The sequence below is a fragment of the Pinus tabuliformis genome, chromosome Q, assembly GCF_031772625.1.
Source record: "Pinus tabuliformis cultivar Carrire ecotype Pingquan chromosome Q, CPIR1, whole genome shotgun sequence".
NCBI classification, from domain to species: Eukaryota; Viridiplantae; Streptophyta; class Pinopsida; order Pinales; family Pinaceae; genus Pinus; species Pinus tabuliformis.
Window position 1 is genome coordinate 51,982,532 of NC_142296.1, and position 20,255 is coordinate 52,002,786.

A 20,255-nucleotide genomic window follows, 5' to 3' on the forward strand; every position below is an offset into this window, starting at 1 on the left:
TTCACTTTGCTCCCTCACAAAAATGATAGTCAAGGTTTGAAACCTAGGGTTTCATAATTCCCTTAATCCTTGCTAGGGTTTAGTCATCATCCCATAGACTCCATCACCCAAGGTCAATGCACTAGCCTTGGTCACATAGTTGATCAACTTAAAAACTCATATTAAACCTCACTTTTCTTCTCCTAAAATTGATTTCGGCCTCTTAAGGAAAGTCACTAGCTAGGGCTAGGGCATCTTTTTCAGCTAGGGTTGAAGACGTTGCATTGTGGAGGGATTCAACACCTGGAGATAAAGTATTTGCCTCAAAATCAAATCATTCTCGTGGCTAATTCCCCATTTAAGGATGTCCTTTGCCCTAGGTAAATTGTGCCCTAAAAAAGCCTAGTTTGCCCTAGGCTTCAACTTGGGGCTTATTGAAGGCTTCTTGTTCCATAAATTGAAGGTATACATCTATTGGAAGCCTTTTCTTGGCCTTGTGATCCTAGATAAGCCTACTAAACTTGTTTATTCTCAAACCCTAGGTCACGCTATGTCATAATTAGGTCATTTGAAGGATACGAATTGCCTCATCATGCTAGCTAAGCCCTGTTCTTAAGAAGAGCAGCCCTCCCTGGCTATCTTTGTCACCATTACCCCTAGTACTTGATAAATCCTTTAGGCAACCCAATATAGGGAAGCCTCCCTTGTGGTGAAAGTCCACTAAAGAGCAAGAGGTAGTGGCTGTGGTGACAGTGGGCCACACCTCATATTGTTGCCCCTTGGTCTAGTTCCTGTCTTGTGGGGCTCCCCTCACAAGACCTTGCTAGATTTTAGGGAAAAAGGCCCCATAGATCAAAACAAAAGTAAAGCATTGATCTTTTCCTTTCAACAACCCAAAATATCCAAAAAATCGTAAACATGTTTTCTCTTGTACAAATCTGGAAATTAAACAGTAAATATCTTATTCCATATTGTTGTTCAAGTCACATAAACATCAATTAAACATCCTAAAACCTGACTTGAAAATTCTAGATGCAAATCCCATATTCCTAGCACACCTCTCTTTGGATTTGCCTAAATTAGCCAATTTATCTTGCTGTTTTGTACATCATTCAAAGGTTGATAAAATCTGATTGCAAATCTGGAACATTAAAGTATCATCTACAAACCCTATATAAGATTTGCTCTAAGCCCATTTGCCCCTTCTCTAGAGTCTGCACAATATCTTGGGCTTAAATTTCCTTAGAGATTTCCCCCTTTGAGCTAGTATAAAGCTAGCCTAAAGAGAGAAAGATAAGGCTATGACGTGACAGTGGGTAGTTTATCTAGGTCACGCTTGGGTTTCATAAGTGTGGTCCATGACTTTTACATCAAGCGAAAATTCAAGAGGTAACACACCAAAGAGCATTCCTTTTTCTGTCTTGTTATGTTAGACAACCCTTTAAATACACACTAAGAAATATATTAGTGCATTGTTCACAACTTTATACACTATGTCTAGGCACACTTTTAAACTGTAAAATTGTATCATCAGCATTTAAAACCCTGAAGCTAGAGCACTTCAGTTCTTGACAGAGACATAACAGCTAGCATGATGAAATACTGACCTTTTTGTCACAACTTTTCTCAAGTTGGGTTCATTTTCAACAAAAGTTATGGCTACTCATATAAGATTCCAGAAATAAATAATTGTTGATAGCATCCATTATTTCAGATGGAATTGACACCAAATGGGAAGTGATTAATGGTGCCTTTTAATTAAGTGATGTGTATTGACTTTTCATTGAGCACACCTTTGTTTTCCCGAGTTAACAACAATGTTAAATTGATTTGGTACCCAAAATATATCCAAATTTACCAAGCAAACTATCAAGCTCAGAAGCACAAATAAATAGCAGCAATGAATAACTGTAATTCTACCACTAATCATCAAAGGTTATTCAACCTGAAACTCAAAAACAGAACTGAAAATTATACCCTCTGCTCCACCTTGCGCACTTGATTCCGAGCTTGCTTCAAGACTGAACTCTGAATGAACCACAATATTATTAAATGCATGAATAGATATTTTCTTGCCATCATAGAACAAAATCTATAGAATCCCTAGTAATCAAATATATTAGTCAACAAAATTGAAGTTTTTCAACAATTATTTTGAATTCAACATTTCAATAAACAACCAATAAACTATCATTTTCAAGACACTCCTTATGCTAGACAAGGAAATTTATTTTCTTAAATAATCATTTTCGAGACAAAAACCACATTATCAGTCAACAATTCGAAAGACCAGCAAGAGCAGCTGCCAGAATTTATATTGCCAGCCCATTCATTTGAGGTTGAACATTAATCATTTAGGGTGAATGCTAAGTTGCTTGATACGGAGAAATAGAAATGCACTGAAAACATGATCCCCCAAAAATTAGGAAATGGAGAAACACGGTATGTTTGTGTGTAATGTGCCATTTCAGAAAATTATATTAGAACTTTCAAAGAAAGCATTTAAGCTTTAACATTATGATTTAGAATACAGATTCATGAATAAATGAACAAGTACCAAGGCCCAAAATATTTAAACGAGAAACTTTAAAGACATTAGAAAAGAGATACGTTCATGTAAATATTAATAAAACCTATTCACTAAAAAATTTAATTACTTAAAAATAAATTTTAGTGGGTCCCAGGCCAAAAATATGCCACACAAACATGTATGAACATCAAAACATGGTATACAATCCCTGAAATGTGTTTCAGCTTGGCGGAAACACATGGGTTTCCACATCGAAACGCAGCTAGTATTGGGGGGTTCCACTTTTCTAGCAACATAGGTCGAACAAAGAACCTCCTTATCATAACCCCTCTTCTTTACAATCAAGTGCACCATCATATGCCCTAGGGGAAAATTTCTTCATAAATGAATATTGGAAATAACTTGTTACAAATAAAATAATAAATAATTAATTAGTAATGTATAAATAATTAGTTAGTAAAAGGTGCATACCGTACCCTCTCACTCGTGACCAGTCAACATCATCCGAGTGATATTAAATTCATTCATTCTTATTCAATAATAATTATTATCACTCCAAATATACAAGTGTTATTGTTTCATTAGTATCAAAGCCGAGCGGTTTGGTATACATTGGGCTACCAATTCCTTCGTCAAAATAATTCTACCATTCACCATCCGTACTACTCCACGATCGCACTGTCCATACTCAGTGTTTTCCATTTCAGCTGCCATCTCCTATCTATTGCCGCCAACCTGCCTCGAAAAATTCTATCACTACTACCCTATGTCGTCAACCTTTCTGCACCCTTCCCTCACCACCCGCCCCCTATCTACCTCCACTAGTTGCCTCGAACATTCAGCCACTATCACTTGACCCCACCACTACCGCTCGACACCGCCTGCCATCTGCAAGACACGCTATCACTCGACACCACTTTCTATCCACCAACAGTTGTTTCGCCCACTGCGGTTGTCGCACTATTGGCCACACAAGGCATGACCATACAACATATGATGTCACTTGCACTGTACAGTAATCAGATAGCTTTTTTTCAAGTCAATAACTAATTATTAAAGTTACATTATATAAAAAGTCATAGTCTAACTTATAGACGAAATAGCTTTTTTCACCGGAATTCACCAAAATCCGGCAATACAATTTCAAGATTTTTTGTTGTCTAAAATACAATTTTGAATGCATAAATGTATTTAGCACCCTAAAAAACCTTTGGGGCACTCAAATTATGCAGATTAAACAATTTAAACTCAAGTTTTTAAAAATCTTCGTCATATTTTGATTAAAATTAACCAGAAAAATGGTCGTGAAAAAGGCCATTTCATCTATAAGTTAGACTACGCTTATATAATATTAATATAATATATATATATATATATATATATATATATATATATATATATATATATTACATTATTATAATATATATAATATTAAAAATAATAATAATATTTAAAAAAAAAAAGAGGAAGTGGGTCTGCAAGGACAAAAATGTTCGCAAAGAATAAATGTTTTCCGATTTTAATTGATCCAAAGACGAGGTTAATAGCATAAGAGATTGTCTCAGCAACATTGAAAAGGTATAGATGGAGTTGGGGGAATGAAAAAAGGTGTTAATTAGCTTAGATCCACCTTAACTCCAAATGTATCAAGGGCCGAGAGGGGTCAAATCTCTCGAGGTGCAAACCTCTTTTCTGAGTGCAAAACTTGAGGAAAGGTTTGCACCTCGAGAGATTTGATCCCTCTCAGCACTTGATAGATCTGGAATGTAATATTCCTAATTAGCCCCAGCTAATTGGAATATTCGATTTTGCCAAATTTTGCCTTCTATAGTTATTTTGTAAATAAAAAAAGTGAGAAAGGGGGGCATAACTCACTTTTAGAATAAAAGTCATTTCCTAGTAGCACAACGTTGTGACTTAAAGGGAGAGCCAAGGGGGGCCAAAAGGGGGACGCAGAAATGGAGCCCATGCAGACACATGGAGGGACTGCGCAGGAGGGGAGGAACACGTGGCAAAAGGGGAATCACGCAGGAGAAGGTGAGCATTGGGATTAAGAGAGGCAGAAGCTATAAAAGAGAGAGGAGCCCCCTCATTTTGATCATTCTATTATGTGCATTTGTGATAGTCGTTTTGGCTTAGAGCACGCTGGCTGTTTAGCTAGTCTGCAGCACTGTTTAGTGCATTGAGTGTCTCCGTTCGAAGATCTCACCCTTAGCCCCGAGGGACTTCGAGTGCCTGCTCGGGCAAGGTATTTTCATTGGCATTTCAGCAGCAGTATCTTCAGCATTTCAACAGTGGTTTTATCAGTGTTCTGGAGGACTGCGCAGCACTAGGAGAGGGACGCAGTTCTTTTTGGGAGCAGTCTGGATTGAGGGTTTGTGGAGGATTTGAGCCGAGGGATTGAGCAAGAGATCAGCTCTTGCATATTGGAGGAGTTTGGTAGAGTTCTGGGCTGAGTTTCAGAGGGTTCTATTCAGTGGCAGCGCAGAGCAGTGAGGAACTACGCAGAACCCCAAGGGGGTGATTTTCGGGGGTCGGCCATTCCAGGAAAGCTTTTTGGGTTTTTCTGGGTTTTTGGAGTAGAGCCCGATTCCAGAGTTTCAGCATTTTCCGAGGAGGGGAGCAGCCCCAAATCATCATTTGTTTCCTAGCAGCAGCAACAGCACAACAGCGGCATCTACGCAGAGAGGCTATTCTTGTTATTCTGAGGGTATTTCTTCACTTGCCTTGTGCAAGTCTAGGTGCCATCTGTCTGATCACCTCTTGTACTCATTTTATTGCTCAGTATAATAAAATGGCTTAGCATTTCTCGTTGCATTTCTTGAGTATCTGCTTATATTTCTTGTTTACATTATTATATGTTGTACCACTATTATTTTGTCATTTCTGGGTTATTATATCATCTGCACATATTTGGTTGGAGTTTTTGCTGGGGTTTGAGGAATATTTCGGGTTAGGGACATTATGCGGAGTTAAGATGGATCTAGGCTGGTTTCAGTTGTGTGCAGCCAAGGAAATGTTAAAAAGTGTAACTAGGCTCAGTCTTCATAATGACATGTAATTGTGACTCTTGTAAATGATGTAATGAAGAAAAATAAATTTATTATTGTAAGCCTTGCTTCATGGGTTTCATGAGCAAGTGATTTTGTTTTAGATGGCTCCCATTGAGAGCCTTAGGATATGTTATTTAGGTCAAATAATTAATGTCATGTATGAAGAGCTCTTCTTGAGCATGTGTAAAATTTATATAAGTCAATAAGATTGTCTAGAAGCCCTCCAACGACAAGCACAAGCTCTCCTCTTCATGTCGGCCTCAAGAAGAAACAAAAACTCATGTCGGCTCACTTATTTTGGAGACACGTCCCTTCAATAGATCATGTCAGCTTATTTATGGAGACAAACTACTATATATACACGGTTGGGCTCTTCGCATTTACACAGAGAATTTTGGATACATCCCTGAGTTTTCAGATGGACTATGGAAGGAAAAGGTGCAGATCTCTCTGGGATTTCGGGTGACCTAACATAGAAGCAAGCCCGGATATCAGTGCAAGAAGCTCGGATAGGGAACAGATCTACAGAGATCAATTCGGTGTCATCTCATTGTCAAGAAGTTTAGTCAACCTTAGATCTCGGACCAGATTGCAAAAGATGTGTTTCAAATGACCTCAGACAAGAAGCTCCGATATATTACAGTCAAGAAATTCGGATTTCAGATCAGTCAACAGAGTTTGGATTCTCTGAGATTTTCGGAAGGCAATCATAGTTCATATATCACAATATCACAGCTAATGGTTCTATGTTAATACAGTAGAAAGATTTCGGTGTCATCTCAGTAAAGGTTTTCGATGCTACCACAGTTAAGGTCTTGGTGCTATCTAAAGAAGAATATCTCAGTGATATTTCAAGGAGAATCTCGATGCCACAATAGAAGATCACAGAATGGTCTAGAAACCACAGTTTGGTAGTACATAGAGGCCACAGCTTGGTGCTTTGTTATTCTTCAGTGATGCTACAGTGGTCATAATTTGGTGACTTCACATTGACATGTTCTGGTGCCATGCTTAGTATATATATACAATTCATTGAAGAGCTGATCTCAGTTTGAGGAAGATCGAAGTAGAAGAGAATCGTCAAAGAAGGTTGACTGTGTCTTGGTCTTAGTATTCGTCAATCAGAATCTCTATATCAAGAATTTGTGCGGGTTTTCCTCTCAAAGGGTGAGAGGTTTTGGCCCTGGCTTATAGCCTACATGATGTGTCTCTTGTCTATTTATGTTCATGCATTGGTTACTGTCTGATGAAGAAGAACACTAATAATCTAACTTGAAGAAGATCTTAAAATAAACATGTAAAAAGCATTCACAAACAGTGACTAATAGAAGAGAAATCACCTAATGCCAATGCCCTAGATTTCTCAACAGGAAATTCTATTGAAGATATGATTAATTTTGTCAATAATATGTAAATACATATAATATTAATATAATCATTTTAAATATACTAAATATGTCTGAGATTAATTTGGTCATTTTAATTTTAAATTTGCTTAGTTACCTGAATTTGTTGAGATGATAAATATTGTTAATAACTTTAATGATGAAAAATGATGAAATAAAAATTTTGAATGCAAAGTGACAATGTAATAGTGTTGAATGATAGAAAATATGAATAATAAGAATGTAATTAGTTACAAATAGTCTTCATTGTGATTAATCTCAAACTATTTTCTTCTACTATTCTTATTGTCACCCTTGTTACTCGTGCCATCTTTTTATATCGATTATATGAAAAGAATAGTTGAAATCGTAAACCATTTAAATCTTTAGCTCAAGCTGTTGTAGTAAACATCATACCTTGTCTCTCTTGCTCTCCAATATTAATAGGTTGAATTACTATAACACAAAAATCAATGTACATTGTCAATAATTTTTTGTGCTTACACTGAAATCAATGCACAATGTTAATCCAATCACTTTAAAATTAATGTACCATCATACATCCAATTACATAAAATCAGAAATCAACATCTACACTGAAATCAATGTATCTAATGCAAGCAATCAAATAAGATTAGAAAACAACATTTACACTGAAATCAATGCATCTAATGCAAGCAATCAAATAGGATTAAAAATCAACATCTACACTCAAATCAATGCATCTAGTGCAAGTAAGCAAATAGGATTAGAAACCAACATCTACACTAAAATCAATGCATCTAGTGCAAGCAATCAAATAGGATTAGAAATCACCATCTACGAGGTTAATAGCATAAGAGATTGTCTCAGCAACATTGAAAAGGCATAGATGGAGTTGGGGGAAGGACAAAAGGTGTTGATTAAAAAAATGAATCTGCTAATCGAAAAGAGAAACATAATTGATAATCTACTCGCAAAATCCGAAGATCGATGGAAAATAGCGTTAAGAATGAGGAACAATGACAAGGACGAAACTACCAAGACACTTAACTAGCATGACAAACAAATGAATCAACTAACCAAGAAAGTAGATGCATTAACGACACAACCCTTAGTTTATCAAAGGCTGACACCAAGTCCATTATCACAAAAGAAAAATGAACAGGGCCATCACGAACAACCTGAAGTGCATTTTTCAGATAGTCAATCTCACAAAATTTCCAGATAAAAATCGTCAACAAATTAAGAAGGAATTACCAAAGTATGATGGTGAGGACCATACAAGAGTAGGCGTCTGGGACAATAAGATGGAAGGGATTTTTGAATGAAACCCCCCATTAGGTGAAAGAAAAAAAGTAACGACAGCTTCTAACAGTTTAGAAGGGGAAGCTTACGATTGGTTTCTAGGGTGGGCAAAAAAAATGTAATGATTATTCTTTTCATTAGCAAAGCTTCACGATTGCCTTATTTAAAAGGTTTCATGAAGAAGAAGATGATCATTTGTACAAAAAAATTGTACATTCTAGACGGAAAGGAAACGTAAATGACTATACACATGAAGGGGAAGTTTTGGCCACTAGACAAAATGGATACACAGATGAACAATTGCTGAAAATTTACATCCGTGGACTAAAACACTGTATCCGTAGTGAAATAAAGCTATGGAATCCGACAACAATTGAGGATGCTAGGCACGTAGCAAAATTAATTGAATAAAAGAAAATGTCCAACAAGCCATCCTTTACAAGTCTAGAAAAATTAAGCAAATACTCAAATGAAAGGTCGAAAAAGTACTCCACAAAGAAGCCTGACAAGTATGTACCTCCTCCCTTAAGAGAAGAAGAGAATTAGCACTAGGACTTAGACAAGAAATGGGTCAACAAATGTAGATATGGTGGAGACAATTGGACACCCAAGCACAGATGTAATAACAAAAACTATATATGTGTGAAGTCGAAGTAGAATTTGACACATCAAGTAGCAACTTGGAAGAATGTAAGGAAGAAAATAATATTCAAAATATAGAAGATGAGGCCATGCCCAAGATATTGCTTGCCGCAATAACAAGAATAGCGCAATCCCAAACTTTGAAACTAAGAGGACATGTGAAAAAAAGAAAATGTCACCATACTCATAGACACAAGAAGCACCCATAACATCATAGATATAAATGTCGCAAAAAGAATAAATCTATTCATATATCTAGCCACAGACATAAGACTGATGGTAGCAAACGGCACACGAATTGGAGTAAAAAAGTGCCACAAAGTCAAGCTAAATCTTGCAATTAGAAGATCATGAATTAAAATTTGATTCTACACCATGCCCCTAGGAGCAGTAGTTGTCAGATTGGGAATTCAATGGCTACAAACTCTGGGGACCTATTCTACAAACCATCAGATTTATCAAATTCAAATGGGAAGAAATAAAATATAAATTGTTCGGATTCTTGCCTCCACCAACTCAAATTGTATCTTCTCAACAAATGAAAAAACTAATTACAAAGGGGGCACTAATCTACACCGTGTCGTGCCATCAAATGGAGATAGTAGCACCAAAAATAGTGCATTCTCAACACCTAGAGATTAAAGCATTAATCCACAAATACGACAAGGTATTCCAAGACTTACCTATGAAGTTGCCTCCGGAAAGAAGGATAGAACATATAATTGAAGTTAAACTAGACTCAACACTGGTGAATATCAAACCGTATTGATATTCTCACCAAAACAAAACAGAAATAGAAAGATTAACTCAAGACCTATTAGGGTGTGGAGTTAATACAAGAAGTAGGAGCCCATATACAGCCCAAGTAGTGTTGGTTTGGAAAAAAAAATGGATCCTTCAAAATATGGATAGATTATCAAGGTCTAAACAAGATAACTATAAAAAACAAGTTTGGTATCCCATTGTTGGATGAGCTCCATGGAGCAAAATATTTCTCAAAATTAGATCTAAATTCAGGGTATTATTAAATTTGAGTAAGGTTAGAAGATGTAGCAAAGATTACTTTTAAAACTCCCAAAGGTCACTATGAATTTAAGGTGATGTCATTCGGGTTAACCAACGCCCCTGCCACCTTCCAGGAAGCCATGAATGAACTCTTTAACCCTGTTGCCACACAATCTAGCAAGGGTCCTAGGAGGGGTACCTAAGGGATAACTACTAGACCAAATGACAACAATGGGACAAAAACCCACTGTCACCTCAACCAGTCTCCCCTACTCTTTATGGACTTTAAACGATGGGAGGAGTCTCGTTGTGAAGGAAATCACCAATAATGGCAGGATCAACAACTAGATATAATGTGATTTCCAAGGCCCATTCAAAGGAGAGGTTCAATATGAGGCTCACTTGCTTTGATGAAGTTTAATTGCTCTTCAAGAAAGACATAAGGTAGAGGGACTAGACCTAGGACTTAGGGATGTTCAGCAACAATGAATGTGCCTAAGGTCAAGACCCGCAATATGATATAGAACCTCTCAAGTAGCTTTGTGAGATAATCATATACCTTCAAGTGGGCTTTTGCTATTTGAGAGACCTAGATTGGGTCCACACAAGATCTAGGGTTTATGACTTTATCATGGGAGGAAAACCTCCTAGGTGCACGCTAGATCAAGCTAGGACAATGAAAGGGTCAAAATGATTAACTTCCTTTGAGTTTTATGTGCAAAGACCCTCAAGAAGACCCTTCACCAAGACGTTCAAGGTGATTTTTAGGATTGCAGCTAGGGTTTGAGTTTTCTCACAATCCGACCGTGGGAATTGTCTCAAATTTGGAGGAGAGCTAGAGGAGACATCAGTGCAGAAGGTTGTCCAAGTGGTTTAGCAAGAGATCTTCTCTAGTGGAATTCACATCAATCCCTAGAAGGCCATCTAGGAAAAGAGTTGAAAAGTTTGGAGGGTGAAAAAGAGTAAAAAACTTAAGGTGATCACCGATTTTCCTTGGATTAGTGCCTTACTCTTGGGCTATGGAGTCTATGTGCTTCGAAAATTTGGCCGAAATTGTCTTCAAGGAGGTTGAAAAATGATGCCCTAGCATACAACTTTCAACATTTACCTATCCAAGTTCTATGGCTTTTCATGGAAGAAAATTTAATTCCAATCCACTAGGAACATTCATCTACTTGCCATACAATGAGTAACATGTACAATTGTCAATCAAAGGAACTTTTCAATGATATTCAACAAAAATTAGGGCACAAGAACATTCCAACAATTGCAACAATTCCACAATATAAAACATTAGAAGAGATATTCAATGAAATTTAGCACTTACAAGATGACAATGGGTATATTCAACCAAAGAACAAGAAGATAGCTCACAAATAGATGAAAATTTCACCTCCAAAAACATCGAAATGCATCAAGGAATCTCTAATAGACAGCCAAGAAGATATAAAAAATTCTCAAGAATGTTGGAATTTCTAAGTTTAACCTGTTAGAATTTCTTCCTTTACTATCTGATTTATTTCTTCCTATACTTGTTCAATTACTTAACAAGTTATTTACCATGTAAATACGGAAAATAAATATAAGTACAGTATCAACATCTACAGATCATCAACTGAAAGTAAACAAGCACACAAGTGACACCGTTATTTTTGGGATAATGTCCTCGGAAAAACCCAATGTGGGAAAATCGATGCAGTTATTCAGAGGGTTTTATTATTATGCAGTTTTCATAATACAGGGTGCCAGAAATGGCTCACCCAACAGAGAATGCCCTCAGCAGTAGTACCTCTCACTCGGAGACAGATATTCCGGCTGATAAATCATCGGATGAACAATCCCACAGCAACAATTGCAACTTCTGTTGCTCTGCATCACTCTGATAGGGACTGCGTCACCCTATCCGGCTCACCAGCTCCCAGTTTGTCCCACGAAATCCTCCCAACACTGCCTCTAGGCCTTGCGTCAGCTCTGCTAGCCTCTGCGTCAGCTTCTGGAGCCTCTGTGCCAGCCCCTGGACCCTCTGTGTCTCACACGTTGGCCTCTCTAGCTCTGCGAAGCTCCTGGCTACCTCTGCGTAGCCTCCAGCTGCCTTTGTGTCAACCTCACTGGGCTCTACGCTGCCTCTCTGGTACCAACTCTGTCTCTCTGCTATGTATTCACTGCCCCTTAGCTACAACTCAAATCACTCACTCGATTTCCTCAGCAAATCCTTCCCCAGAAAATCGAATTCTTGATCAACTTGGTGTGTCCTCCAACTGACCCTCAAGCCTCCTCTTATACTTTTCTCGTTGGTCCATCAACAACTGAGATTAAATCTCTAATCAACAGCTAAGATTAGATTTGGCTTAATCCATGACTTTTGGACCCTTCTAACCCAGTTTTATATTAATACCCATTAATATTTTATTTTTCCTAAGTTTAGACTTAGGAACTCCATTAAAAATACTAATTATTTAATATCTCCCAAACCAGTTAGAATCTGCCCAAAAAATTTCCAGGTCTTGGAGATCTCATGTGCTTTAGCCTCTCAATCAATTTTCGTGGCTAGAGCACATCCGATGCTACCCCAAATCAACAAAGAAGAGATATCCAAGTCCAAGTGATTATGATCCAAATGAATGAGGGTTAGCTCTATTTATATGAGCCTCCTCTAATTCGAATTAGCCTAAGAATGCCCATACTATTATTTTATTGTGCAAAAATAGCATGTCTTTGGTGATAATCCCACCAAATAGCTCATAAAGTTAAAGTTAAGCCATCCAAAGCTAGCAAAAATGATGAAACAATGGTGTAGGAGGGTCATTTGAAGGCCTAAATGAGTCCTCAATGTGCCATGATGAAGAAAAGGGCTCCATGAATGATGATCAAGGGGGTGGCCCCATGATTTCCAAGCAAAACATCATATGGTGCTCCCAAGTGGCTCTGGGGAACAAGCAATGGTCTCATGGGTCTCCTGGAAGCTCAAAATCAAGTCGATGCTCCATCAATGAAGGCTAGAAGATGATACATGCCCTCCCATGTCTCCCTGGGATAGACAAAACCTCCTTTGGGCCCTATATCAGCTACCAAGTGTCAAGTGCAATGTGTAGTCGGCTAGGCAATGTGGACCAAGTGTATCATCATATTTGTATAACTAGGGTACGAACAAGCAATGTGGTGGTGCTGAAGAATCCCATTGCGTGGCAATCAATGCTCTGCAAGGTTGGAGGCCCATGAATCTCAACACTCGCCCTAAAAGTGCCATTATGACCCTCTGGAGGGCTTGGATCCCACATAGGAAGACCAACTCTAAGATAAAAATTGTTGTTTTTCCACGATCTTGGTGTCTTGGATAGAATCTTAAATCGCTTACACTACCAAACCAAGAATCACAACAAAACTCCTTTGCACAGCGAAATATAAATAGCAGTAAATCTACTAGTGTACAAAATATAGACAACTTTTTACAATTTTGTACAATAACCCAACTTCGTTATATTAATCAAACTGAATAATACGATAGTCAAGGGCTCCCGTATGAGGGATAATGGCCCTGATACATCCACTGATACAAGAATACAAACTGGGGCTTGGTGTCAGTCCATCGACAACCAATCTACCCTCAACAAGATACTCTGACCGTCTAGCTGATGTAGAGCTCCTCGTAGTTGCATTGGTCGTACCCTGTACCTGCCTAGTCCTTCTACTCCCGATCTGCAACACTACCTCTATCAACGATCTAAGTCCATCTAGCCACTGAACCTCAGCAATCAATCTACTCACTAGTTGTGCCTTAGTCCATCAAAGGCATAACACATCAAGCCTCCTGTCGAGTTGTTCACAACTTCATTTGTGAACAACTCACAACTGCCCACTGTTGCTCCTCATCTACTCAAGGACTTCAACCCACTATGGTCTTCCTGCGCTACTCCAATGAATACCAACATAGAGCACGCAGGGTTGCCACCTATCAGTGCAAGATGTCCATCTCCAACAATGAACACAAGCTAGGAGTACTGCCCATCATCTGTTGTAGAAGTCCTTCTCCACCCACAAGTCTAGGGTTTCACAAACTGCTCCTGGTCGATCAAACCCATGAGCTCAATGACTGCCACTCTAGCAACCACCCAAGTCCATGAAGATAGTGCACGCCGAGCTCCACCTTGGACACTATCACGCTATCCTCCAACAGACCATAAATGCCCAATCCACTATCCTCTCATGGTCCACTCTCACGCTGCCCTCCAACAAAACACGAGTGACCAATCCTGTTGTAGCATTAGTTAGGGCATCCAACACCTATGGAGACCCTTCCATATGGCTGTTAACAGACTCCTCAACTGTCCTCTACTAGGACACCCATCCAAATAGCATTCAACCATCAACCAAGGGTCCATCTACAATCATTATTGTTGTACCCTTGCCTTGATTTTTGTGCTTCTAGAAGACTGGTTAGGGCACACCAACAACCCTAAACCTCTGTTCTAGACCTGTGTTAACTTCTCCAACTAGGTTGTCATCTTTGTTGTCCTTTCAAGCCTTCAAAACACTGTATTAGGGCATAAGGCTCCTCCTCAACGCACCCTATAGCAACCTGCTCACAACAACTAGATGAATCTGCCCCAAACTCAAGGAGAATGTCTTTGTTCAGGTTGCGGCCTCCCTTCAATAGTTGTGGCTCAATGAGGAGACTCTCACAAGGCTTCACGGCCCTACAAATAACCTCCTCACAATGATGTACCTACAACATTCTCCTGTGGCCCATACAAAGACATATAACACATCAATCTAGCATAGAAAAGCCTCACAACCAGTCCAAGACTCGTCCTTTAGGCCTCCAAACAAGCTGCTTATTGACCTTAGATACCTACAACCCAAAAGCCTCCACAAACTCGTCTTCCTAGCCTCAGACTTCGTTGTTCTATTTCAAAGGTATTTGATGATTGACATGGATGTAAAATGACCTTACACATGCCTTTAATAAATAGCCTTCTCAAGGGCTTCAACGAATCTCATGAAGGTGGGTTGCCAACTATCATAAGGTTGTTGAGAAATCTAGGGCATTAGCATTAGGTGATTTCTCTTCTATTAGTGACTACTTGTGAATGCTTTTTATTTCTAGGATCTTCTTCTTGTTAGATTATTAGTGTTCTTCTTCGTCAAACAGTAAACAATGCATGAACATAAATAGACAAGAGACACAACATGTAGGCTATAAGCCAGGGCCAAAACCTTTCACTCTTTGAGAGGAAAACCCACACAAATTCTTCTTATAGACATTCCAATTGACAAATACCAAGACCAAGACCACTGACCTAGTAGCCACTCGAAGATCAAGACACACATTCTCTAGTCAATCCTCTTCTTGACTCCTCTTCCACCGAGATTTTCATCATTGCCTTGATACTGAAATCTTCATCATTGCCTTGACAACATTGTTTCCTTTACCGAGCCCACATCACTGAGATGATACCTCATCACAATAGTATCACCTACAAACTATGGTTCCAACAAATTGTTATGTCACCACTACTGCTTCTCATCACTTGATGTGACACCTAGAGAGACTCTTCACTATAGTATCTCATTCTCCCTTCATCTTCAAAAATTTACCCAAACTTCTTAACTGTGAACACATCCGAATATGTCTTGTTGCCACTGTGAACCAAGCTCCAAAGAGATCCGAACTTTGTTACCCTGGGCAATATTTCGCTAGCCCTTCAATACTCCTTACTGTCACTGTGATTTGAACATAAGAGGGATCTGAATTCCCTACCCAATCTCCATTTTGTGCCTTAGACTGAGCTCCTTTTCTTCCATTTGAACTTTGTAATCACTCTCTGAAATCTCAGAGATATCCGAAGTCTTGTACTGTACTAATGCAAAGAGCCTAGCCTCATATATATATAGTAATTCGTCCATATAATTTAGTCGACATGAACATTCGAATGGGTGTGTCTCCCTGATGGGTGTGTCTCTGAAACTTCGGATGGGTACAGGCAAGAAAGATGCGGATTATACATAGAAACCTTCTCAGCGTATTCTCTGAGTTTCTTGGTGATCTAGGTAGCAAGAAGATCGGTTATTGTAGTGATCACAGTGCGGATTGTTTTGGGGTAATATTACAGTGATATTCTCCTCGTTGTCTCAGGCTTATACTCACTAAAATGCGGATGAACAGTGGTGCTCAGTGATGTTCGATGATAGCAGGTGTTGTAGTGATATGATCAGTGATACAAGGTACTACATGATGTTGCTAAATGTTACATGATGAAGGAATGATGAGGCCAAAGTTCAGGGATAGATTACAATGTAGGAATATTGCAGTGATCATGTTTTGGTGCCATGAAGTAATCGAACAATCAAGAGAAGAAGGATGATTGTGTCTTGGTCTAGGAATGGAAGTATAGGTCAAGGGTCTTGGTTCTGGTCTTCGCCAATTGGAATCTCTATAAGAAGAATTTTGTGCGGGTTTTCCTCTCCAAGATGGAGAGGTTTTGGCCTTGGCAGAAAGCCAAACATCTTGTGTTATTGTCTCTTTGTTTTGGTAGCATTTTGATGAAGCAAAGACACACACTAATGATAAGAAGAAGATCAAGCTAAGATAAATTGTAAAAGCACTTCACAAATTGTTATCATGCTAAGAAGAATCACTCTAACTCTAAGTGCCCTAGATTCTTCAATAGGATCAAATCGGCATCATCGACAACAATTCGACCTCCTAAGAAGCCTATATATAAGAGACATCGACCTCATTTAAGGATCAATCAATCAAACAATAAGAAGTTCGATTAAGAAAGAAAGAGGAGACCTAAAAGAGCGAAGAGAAGGAGAACTAGAAGAAGGAAAGGAACGAAGTCTTTGAAAGTTGGTTTTGGGCTATCATCTCCTCACACATGCGAAAGATATGGTTTTTGCAATAGCCAAAAATTGCAGTCAAGGAGCTGCTAGATCGAAATTGAAGTTGTTGGGGAAGTCAAAGTTGCAAAAGAAGTTGTTGGGGAGGTTGAAGTTGTTGAAAGCTACTAGGTCAAGGTTGCTCATCAAGAAGGAAAGTTGGCTTGGTCTTAGACAAGTCTATGACAAGGGTCTTAGGTGTTGGAATTCGCATCTGAATATTCTATAAGAAGAAAAGAATTCTTGTGGGTTTTCCTCTCAAGATGAGAGGTTTTGACCCTAGCTTATAGCCTATGTCTTTGTATCATCCAAAAAGGGTCTCCAAGGTATGCCTAAGGCAGTTGTACTCAAGGAGGACGAAGGTCAATTCTGTTTTTGGGTTCATCTTCTACATCTAGGCCAAGATGCTTCGCTTAAATTCTCTGTTGATCTGGTCTCTTTCACATGAGCATATTCATCATCCCAGTCTTACTTATATAGCTGAAAGTAGGGTCAAATCTGATGGTTGGGTTATGAAAAGAAGTCGCGCTGCAGATCCATTGCTTCAGTGAGGGGCCACAAGCATTTCTTCTCATAAAAGGAGTCGAGATACATGTCTAGAGCTCTATCCAATCAATGAAGGGTACCGCATGTTGATCAAGGCAAGCCGCAACCAAGTCGAAGGGTTTAGAACTGTTAATCTATACAAGAAGCCCTAACCAAATATTCAAGAAGGTATCTGTGATGCAGGAAGTGTTCCCTCTGTGGACAGAGGCAACCCCTCTAGCCCTAGAGTGGGTCTAGTCACAAACAAGGACAGATCAACAATAGCTTTCCTTAAACGGTCATAGTTGGAGGCTTATCAACAATAGCTTTCCTTAAACGGTCATAGTTGGAGGCTTACCTCAACCGATGGTCGATGGAGTTCCGTTGTGCTGCTCCAGCTTCCGCTTCCTTCTCCTTAACGAGTGATCAACCTAAAACAATGCAAAGGAAATACAACAAAGCACGTAACCAGAAACAACGATGATCTATTTACTCACAAAGTCAAGAAGTCATGAGCTATCAAGTACATTACATACAAGACATAGGAAAACATCATTGATTGCATTAATAATGAAATAAGAGTAAGCTTACAACCAAAGTCTTGACATCACAAGCCTTCTCAGAGGGATCCAGCCAGCATGTTCCTCAAGCATTCACTCTTTGAAGATGGATCTCCCAACACACAAGTCTCTCTCACTCACAAGTTTTACACAAGATCAAGGGCACTTCACAACCTTCCACAAGCTATCAACAATCCCACACTTGTCACACTCACACCAGCTATCTAGCAAACTCACAAACACTAACAGCACTGCTCCACTAGCCAACTATCAGAAACTATCCAAAAACTAGCAGTGCATAGCAATGGTGAGAGTTTAAATAGGAGAAGGAGTCTCCATGAAAGGTGGAAGAGTGAGCTTATCCCAAAGGAAGGTAGCACAAATGACGGAACAGCCATGCTAGAGAAAGGAGGGCGATACAAACTATGCCAACAACTAGGTCTAGAGTCATCTGGAAGGCCGACTGTTGGAACAAATTTGCCCAATCTGGATCATCGCGGGTACATAACTGATCTATAGCACTGACATCGCTATTGAATAACGTAGCTAGTCAGGTCATCGCTAAAGATTACAAGCAACCTCGCGCTGGCACATAAAATCAGACCATCGCGGGAATCAGGTGTACTTCCGCGATGGCAGCGCTTCTGGACTGTTTAGGAGCGCCCTTCAGCGCGTTTATTTAGCCAACAGACGCGATGAGGCAGATAACTTAGGAAAAGTGGGTCATTTGGCAACATCAGAGAGCATTTGTCTAATATGAGCATGTTTGACTTGGACACATGACACAGTAGGAAGACTGGAGTGAAGACAATGACAAATTACTATGTAATGGTATCATTTGTCAGAATGTCTAAAATTGCAGTCTATTAATAAGGCCATCTTCTTGTTTGAGTCAGGGACTCTGGATCTCCTTGTTGTTAGGTCATTTAGACTTCTAAATATTGTACTCTCTCTTTGTTGATCATTTGATATTGATAATAAGAAGAATTGTTCAATGATTTTCCCCACCTTGGGGTTTTTCCCTGGCTTGAGCCATATTTTTGTGTTCTCTTGTCTTGGGTTGTCTTATGCATCAATGTTGAATGTTCTTTCATCAATTACTGTCATATCTTAATGATTAATGTGATTGCTAATGGATTGATGAAGCTAATTAAGGGATAATGAAGTAACTGTCTCAAGCAAAGAATATGTTAACTCAAAATTAACATGGAATCACAGCACAGGAGAGGACAAGCCCAAGAGTAAAGCGCTATCTCATAAGGTTTATTCAATTCTCTGCGGCATCATTCATCAATGAACCATGTCCGAGGCAGACCCAGATCTTCTTTATGGATTGTTCCAAGGAAATTGCAGCCCTATGATCTGTCGAGTGACTTGAGTGAAGGAAAAGGAAACGATCTAGATTTCCCTTCGTGTCTGCCCTTAGTCTCCGCCAAATTCAATATGAGGATCGACTCGCACAAGGGGAAGGAGGAGCGTGATAGTTGAATCATCCGTTAATCTGTTACTACCTTCAATCGGGCACTGGTTTGTATGTTTGAGTTAGGATTTTATTAAGGTTTGATCTAGCCCCGGATTTGTTTAGTTGAAACAAGAGTATTTAAAGGATCGGGTGAGCGCTAAGCTCAATTCCTCAAGAATGGCTAGCGAGAGGTCGAGCGGATTATGGCTATCTTATAAAATTGTTGTTGATCGGTGACAACGGATTCGCTAAGTCACAATCTCTTTTCGCCACGCTGCTATAGTCACGCATTAGTTAGAGGACTCGCAAATCGCATTTGTCATACTTCTTCTAACTGCAACGAATTTTTATGCACGCCACCGCTATTGGAGAGGAAGGAGAATTGGCACCTGAATTCATAGAGTTCCCGTCAACTTTTTATCAAGCGGCTCTTAAACTCATCGCGCGTTCTAAGAATCGTCCCTGGTTTTTTTGTAACTGCTTTTTTTTCTTTTTTTTCTTTTTTTTCCTTCCCCGGAATTTTGTTGAGAAATGGACAATCGATGGTGTTGAGGCGACGATATAAGTTGTGGTGATGGCAGATCTCTCTTTTACATAATGAATTTTGAAGAACATTTCGATCCGCCTTTGTCTTCGGATTATCAAGCAAAGTGTATTTGCCGGGGCAAAATTTAAAGGGGATCTTCATCACTGAAATTCGGAATCCGTGCTTGAAGTGCAGTTTCAAGAGTAGGGATCAGAGCGGAGATAGAGATAAACATTCACAGGGGGCTTTGTTCAAAACATCGTCGTGATCACCATCTCCAAATAGATCAAGACAGTGCATATGTGAGACTCTACTCAGATCGTATATGACTTGTTATATAGTTCGACATTATCACATATAGACTCGGCATAGTCTTTGCGATATAGGTAAGGTCTCGGTCCTGTGTTTGTTTAGATTCAATC

The 20,255-nt window shown here is 39.1% G+C and overlaps 1 protein-coding gene across 3 annotated transcripts in view; it reads right to left on the reverse strand.

The window, feature by feature from the left end:
* Window positions 1-20,255, reverse strand: part of LOC149218261 (uncharacterized) — a 505,532-nt gene that overhangs the window by 429,286 nt on the left and 55,991 nt on the right. For all 3 annotated transcript variants that reach the window (XM_089383872.1, XM_089383871.1, XM_089383870.1), the window contains one exon: window positions 1,957-2,007. In XM_089383872.1, coding sequence (XP_089239998.1) covers window positions 1,957-2,007 — 51 coding nt within the window. The remainder of the gene's footprint in view (window positions 1-1,956; window positions 2,008-20,255) is intronic.